Source organism: Microtus ochrogaster, chromosome 10 (genome assembly GCF_000317375.1).
Source record: "Microtus ochrogaster isolate Prairie Vole_2 chromosome 10, MicOch1.0, whole genome shotgun sequence".
In the NCBI taxonomy this organism is placed as follows: domain Eukaryota; kingdom Metazoa; phylum Chordata; class Mammalia; order Rodentia; family Cricetidae; genus Microtus; species Microtus ochrogaster.
Window position 1 is genome coordinate 51,805,996 of NC_022016.1, and position 6,986 is coordinate 51,812,981.

The window sequence follows — 6,986 nt, forward strand, 5'->3', positions numbered from 1 at the left end:
CTCCGGAGACAGAGGCAGGTGGATCTCTGTAAGTTTGAGGCCAGCCTGGTCTCCAGAGCTAGTTCCAGGACAGGTAGTGCTGTTACACAGAGAACCCCTGTCTCGAGAAACCAAAACCAAAGGAAACAAAAAAGTGTGTGTGGGGGGGGCACGATTTCCCTCACAGTGCCTCAGTTTATCAGAACAGCCTCCGGTGTCCCTAGGTTATGTGAGGTCGGGATGGCAGCATGCCCTCCCTTAGCAGGACACCTGGGCAAATGACAGTGACCAACAGCTGATGTGGACTGAACATTCTACAACTTAACAAAATTAAAAGCGTGCATAGAACCCCCTAGGCAGCTAGTGGTGGAGGCAGAAGCCAAAGCAGGACCTACAGCTCCGGAGCTGTGCCCTCACTTGGTCACTCCATGGCCGGCCGGAAGAAAGAAATGCTACCTTTCGGCTTGCACATCAGGCTCCTGGGAATTCGATTGGTTAGGAGACTGTGGCCTTGAGAAGCCTTGCTACCTGAGAGTTTGTCCGCAGAGCTAAAGCTACCATCTTGTGACAATGTCTCTGAGCAGCCACCTGGATTTTTTCCATCTTCTGATTCTACCTGTCCAACAACCCCTGGTACAGACACGGTCACAGGGAACGCTCAGTAGATGCCACCTTGCCCGCTTGCCTTTAGATCCCTCAGTATGGCAGGGGTTTCTAGGGAAACTTTCTGTCAGTAACTAGAGAACACACACACACATGCACATGCATGCACGCACACACACACACACACACACACACACACACTGATACACACCCTTTCGAAAGCCCAGTGGTAACATTGTGTGATGAAGAGACCATGGGCTTTGTGTAAAGTCAGCTCTGTCACAAGCATCCATGTGATCCAGACATATCATGCAACCCCTGGGCCTTGGTTTTCTTTTCTTTTTTCTTTTTTGTTCTTTTGGGACAGAGTTTCTCTGTGTTGCTTTGTAGCCTGTCCTGGAACTAGCTCTTGTAGACCAGGCTGGCCTCGAACTCAGAGATCCACCTGCCTCTGCCTCCTGAGTGCTGGGATTAAAGGCGTGCGCCACCACCACCCGGCCAGAGTCGACTCTTAGTAACTGCCTAGTGCATCAGTGGCTTCCAGCTCCTGGACTCTTTCTTCCTCTACCCCATGAATAAGTCAGAGGGCCAATAATCATTGCCAGAGAGGTGGGAATCCATACTTCCTGCTCTCCTGGTTTCCCGATAGAGACATGTCAGCTGCCAGGTTCTCTAAGGAGGACTTGAGAGGTGGGACCATTCTTTGCTATTGAATAAGTGTATTAAAGATTATAGCTGGAGCTGGACCATGGTGGCACGTCTTTAATCCCAGCACTTGGGAGGCAGAGGCAGGCAGATCTCTGAGTTTGAGGCCAGCCTGGTCTACAGAGCTCCAGAACAGCCAGGGCTACACAGTGAAGCCTGTTTTTAATTCCATGTGAAGCCATTTATCCATCTGAAACAATGTCTCCAAAAACAAAAAAAGAAAAACAAAAAACAAACAAAAAAAATTGTCCACAACTCCTGATCCAGCTAAAAGGTCCTCCTAGTCACTAGGATAAATAAAGAGACTTCCAACCGTTTCCAAAATTTCCCTGGGGTGGGGAAGAACACCTCCATGAGGTCCTCCTATGCCCTGATTTGGATAGCTACAGAGGGTCTGTTTATTCTTCTCCTTGCCTCTGCTGTGGGAAGCCTGAGGCTGTCTGTGGTGGTTTGAGTGTAATTGGCTCCCATAATCTTATGGGAATGGCAGGATTAGGAGGTGTGGCTTTGTTGGAATGGGTATGAGGAAGTGTGTCACTGTGGGGGTGGGCTTTGAGGTTTCTTATGCTCAGGATACCACCCAGTGTCTCAGTCCACTTCCTGTTGCCTGCGAGCTATAGGACTCTCAGCTAAACTACTCCAGCACAACTGCCTGCATGCTGCCATGCTCCCTGCCATGATGATAATGGACTGAACCTCTGGAAGTGTAAGCAAACCACTCCAATCAAATGTTTTCTTCTATAAGAGTTGCTGTAGTCATGGTGTCTCTTCACAACAATAAAAACCCGAGTCAGACACCGTCCCAATGGGTGAGGAACTGACTGACATCAGGTAAGTGACTACCTGGTTTCTGTGTTTCTCAGTCCATGGTAAACCGACATGTGGATGAGCAGTGGGGCTGTGGGGTGTTCTGAAGCTTCATGCACTGGGTACCTTGAACTTAGTAGACAAGAGGGAACTCCTCACCACCTGCTCCCCAATAGCTAGTTCACCTCCTGTGGACTACCACCCCTCCCCAAAGATGGCTCAGGGAAGTTTCGCGGCTCAGTGTTCGCATCATTATTGTTTACACAGAGAATAAACACATGCACATTATGCAGAAAGGCGGGAGCCTTCCCCAGCTCTCTCCCTCAGACCCGGGCCTGGACCAGAGCATCCGGTCTACAGGAAGCAAATCAAACAAAGATGTTCCCTGCCCTTGTAACTTGGAGAAATCCAAGAGAACCAAGAGCAGTAATTAAATTCTTCAGGCCTGGACTGGAGCAGGCTGACAGGAGGTAGAAAGCAGGAGTAAGAGATAAGTGAAGGAAGGGAAACACAATTTTATAAATAACTAGACAAAGTGAGTATTTTTAGGAGATGGAAGAAAGAGGCTAACAGCATGTAGGAGCCTAGTGGGGCAGGAAAAATGGTGCCTGGGGTTGGAGTACGTAAGACCATCCATTTGCTTCATGTGCAGAATGAGTGGGGCGCCCTAGATTTTTGCGTGAGGCATAGGTAGGAAGGGAAGAGAGAGTGCTTGGGGCCAGAGAAGGTAAGAAATGAGCTCCCAGCCTCCATTTGCCCCATCTATAAAATGGCTTCACAGCTTCTGACCTTCTTAGACTCTACAGGGTTCAAAACTGGGGGCCCTGGGGCCAGAGAGCCCTGGGGATTGGCAAGGGTAAGTGCCATTCCCAGAGGGTCACTGACACCCAGCCAAGCTATGTCTGGTCTCCAGGCTGGTACTGTGGTTCTGTGGAGGTAAAATAGTCTTCCAGGAAGGACTGCAGGTACTCAAAGGTGGGTCTCTCCTCCGGATCCAGGCGCCAGGTCTGCTCCATGATGTCATACAGGGATGCTGGGCAGCCTGGAGGGCATGGCATGTGGTAGCCATGCTCTACCTGTTCTAACACTTCCCGGTTGTTCATGCCTGCGGGGTGGAGCTCTGTTAGCCAGGGCAAGGAACAGGGGTGGAGGAGGCTCTTCCCCATGACTGTACCCCCAGCCCCTGCTCACCTGGGTAAGGAACTCGGCCCTTGGTGATCAGTTCAGTGAGCAGGATCCCAAAGGACCACACATCTGACTTGACAGAGAATCTGCCATAGAGGGCAGCCTCTGGCGCAGTCCACTTGATGGGGAACTTGGTCCCTGGAGAGATTGGGGAAGGAGGCAAGGTTAGCGGGGGGGGGGGGGCATAGAAACCGCTAGATTAAAGAGAATGAGGACTTTAGGATTAGGCATTTTGGGGACCCGGGCATAGAAGTCTGTGTACAGCAGAAAAGACCTGCTTGCTATCTATGTAGTCAGCACCTACTGTGTGTTTAGTACGGTGCTGGGCATTGCCACACACAGTTCTGCTTCTCACAACAAGATGTTAGAATGTCTCTAACCTTTCCTGAGTTCTGAGCACAGTTTCATTTGTCTTTCTTTGGGTTTTATGGGGCTGGGACTAAATTCAGCCTCACTTCCGCTAAGCAATCATTCTCCAACTGAGTTACACCCCACCTCCCGCCCTCTGTCCCCTCCTGCCCCAGGCACAGGTACTGTTTTAGGCAATATACCTGCATAGTTAACACACTGAGCCCGCACCATCATTAACCTTGTCTCACCAGCGAGGAAAAGAAGACGCCCAGCTCACACAACCAACAAGTGGCTGGGAGTCACACAGGCGCTGTGGCTATAGACCTGACACTGTTATACTCTATTGTCTTCTGTTGAAGATTTCCAGCAGTGCCTGGTTCCTAGTCAGTAGCTGGTACACACTTACTGACTTATTGCTGTCTAAGTATTTTCATTTTATCAGAAATGGCAAACCACAGAAGTTAGGTCACTCAAGACGCCTGGTAGCAAATGCTTGAACAGGGACTTGAACTCAGATGACATTTGCTTTACGCCAGGATGAGGGTGTCCCCGATTGTCAGGGAAGGGGGAGGGTTTCTGACTATGCGGGGTACGTGGCAACCTCTTAGAACTTCTGATCTCTAGGGAGGTGGGGGGAGGCCAGTCACCTTGGCGGGAGTTGTATTCATTATCTTCTATGAGCCGCGCCAGCCCGAAGTCAGCGATCTTGCACACCAGCTGCTCCCCCACCAGGATGTTGGCTGCTCTCAGGTCTCTGTGGAGGTAGTTCATCCGCTCCATGTAGGCCATGCCACTGGCTACCTACGAGGAAGGAGGAAAGGAAGTGGGTGAGAGGCAGGTGCTAACACAGGCTCACAACACCAAAACTGAACCTGAGGGGTGTGAGGGAGTGGCCTGAAAAAGGCACTCTCCTGATGCGACCCCTCCCCCATCCCACACAGCCCAGCACGCTTGAGGAGACACAAGAGCGTCTTCCCGCCTCAGGTCTCAGAGCTCACAAGGTGGGCTAGACAGCAGCTTTTCGCGTATGGGGTTTATGTTGGATAATAGGATAGAGGTCGGGGAGAGGAAGCCTGCTAGCCCAGTTTACCTGGGCGGCCATGTCCACTAGATGGGGCAGCTTCAAGTTCTGGCCTCCTCGATCCTTTAGGAAATCCAGCAAGCTACCTAGGAAGAAGCAGCCAGAAATCAGCAGCAGGCCCCTGCTCCCAACATGCCTTCTCTACAACGGTCCTGCCCCCATCCTGACAATCTGGCCTCACCTGCCTCCCATTCCTGTTTTCTCACCTAGACCGACCCTCCGGTTCTGTCTCCACCTCCGAACCCACCGGCCACGCCCCACTTAGACTCCTCCCCAGGTCCTCCCTCACCCCAGGTTCTGTTCTGTTCTGTTCTGTTTGCTCAATGATTCCACTGGTTGGCTAACCACCTCCTGGCCCCGCCCCCACGCTTGCACTCTGGAGGATTTGTGCACCCCAGTCTCTAGCTGGAAGTATACCTACTGTTTCCAGTACTTTCTTCACAGGTGGTGGCCCGGCCCCATCCACCCCCACCCACCCACGCCCCGCCTCCTACTCTGCCACTCACCGTGGCACATATACTCTGTCACAATATAAATGGGTTCCTCCGACACCACCGCGTACAGCTGCACCAGCTTGTCATGCCTCAGCAACTTCATGATCTGCGCCTCCTCCAGGAAGGCCTTCGGGGACATGGTGCCGGGCTTCAGGGTCTTCACCGCCACCTTTGTGCTGCAGTTCCACGTGCCTGCTCGGCGGCGGCATTTTGTCAAGATTGGCTCTCTGGCAGCCCTACCGCTTGTCCCAGCCCCCAGCCCCCAGCCCCTGACTCCTGAGACTTTCCTACCCAGCCACACATCTCCAAAGCAGCCGGTGCCCAGCCTGCGCTCCAGCGTTATGGAGCTACGGTTGATCTCCCAGGCATCCTTGGCCAGGCCCAGCGTCTGCGGCTTCATGGTGGTACAGGGCGCCGTGAGCAAGTAGCACAGACCATCATTGAATTCTGGAGGAAGGGCAGGTGGGAGGGGTCACAGATGGAGGCTATTATACTCTCCCTGAAATCCTAACACAACCCAGCATCAAACCTCAAACATAGCACTAGGGAGGCAGAGGCAGGCAGATCTCTGGGAGTTTGACCAGCACGTTCCAGGACAGACTCCAAAGCTACAGATAAACTCTGTCTCGAAAACTAACAAAACCAAAAACAAACAAACAAACAAATAGCCAGGGCCTAGTGGAGCATGGTGGGTCATGCCTGTAGTTCTAGAACACAGTAGCTGGAGCAAGGAGGATTGTCATCGGTTTGGTGTCAGCCTAGCTACAGTGTTTAAAAACAAAACCCCAAAGAAACAAAAGTAGTTGGCCTCCAGCAAGGTCTTTAAGGACTAGGACTAGTTCCGACAGGTGGAAATGGAGTAAGGTAGGTTCCGAGGCAAATGTTCCTGCCGGGGCACTCCTGCTGGGACTAACCAGTCAAGACAGAAACATGGGTTGTGATATTGCCTGGACTCTATACTTGGGTTTTAGTCCCGAGTGGAGCACCATCGCTTAATCCCACAGCCCAGCCTCCATCCGGTCAGGTCCATGGTGCCTGTCTCCTGTTCAGAATCATTGGGCAATGACAGCAGTCCAGAGGATGTCTCCTTCTGCCTTGTCCCTGGTGTCCCAGTAGCATACAATAACCAGACCAGCTTCTGCAACCCAGTGCTAAACGCGGCAATTCTCAACCTGTGGGTCACAACCCCTTCAGTGTGGGGGGGGGCATGGCGGAGCACACAAATGACCCTTTCACAGGGGTTGCATATCAGACATCCTGCATATCAGATATCTACATAATGATTCATAACAATAGCAAGCTTACAGTTATGAAGGAGCAACGGGAATAATTTTATGGTTTGGGGTCATCATACACGAGGAACTGTATTAAAGAAAGGGTCTCAGCCTTAGGAGGGTTGAGAACCATTGGCTTAGAGCCTACGATGGTGACTCTGACTAGGAAATACGATAAGGCCAGCAAGGTAAGTGAGCAGGTAAAGATGTCTGCTAGCAAACCACCCGTCCACGTTTGATCTCTGAGACCCATACGGTGAAAGGAAAGGGCTGACTTTTGCAAGTTGTCCTCTGCCTTCCACAAAGGGTGTACACACACACACACACACAGAGAGAGAGAGAGAGAGAGAAAGAGAGACAACAACAAAGGTCCCACAAAGTTCCCATAGACTGGAGCCAGCAAGATGGCTTAGCAGGCCAGTGTCTGCTGTCAAACTTGACGACCTAAGTTCCATCCCCAGGACCCGATTGGTTGAAGGAGAGAACCATGTTCCACAAGTTGTCCTC

General features: G+C 51.6%; 1 protein-coding gene across 1 annotated transcript in view; it reads right to left on the bottom strand.

Annotated features, from left to right (window-relative positions):
• Positions 1-2,342: 2,342 nt before the first annotated feature.
• Fgr (FGR proto-oncogene, Src family tyrosine kinase) overlaps positions 2,343-6,986 on the bottom strand; it is a 25,057-nt gene continuing 20,413 nt past the window's right edge. The window contains exons 8-13 of the mRNA XM_005353112.3: positions 5,497-5,652; positions 5,218-5,397; positions 4,721-4,797; positions 4,278-4,431; positions 3,286-3,417; positions 2,343-3,199 (exon numbers count right to left, since the gene is read on the bottom strand). Of these exons, the coding sequence (XP_005353169.1) occupies positions 2,991-3,199; positions 3,286-3,417; positions 4,278-4,431; positions 4,721-4,797; positions 5,218-5,397; positions 5,497-5,652 (908 nt within the window). The 3' untranslated portion in view covers positions 2,343-2,990. The remainder of the gene's footprint in view (positions 3,200-3,285; positions 3,418-4,277; positions 4,432-4,720; positions 4,798-5,217; positions 5,398-5,496; positions 5,653-6,986) is intronic.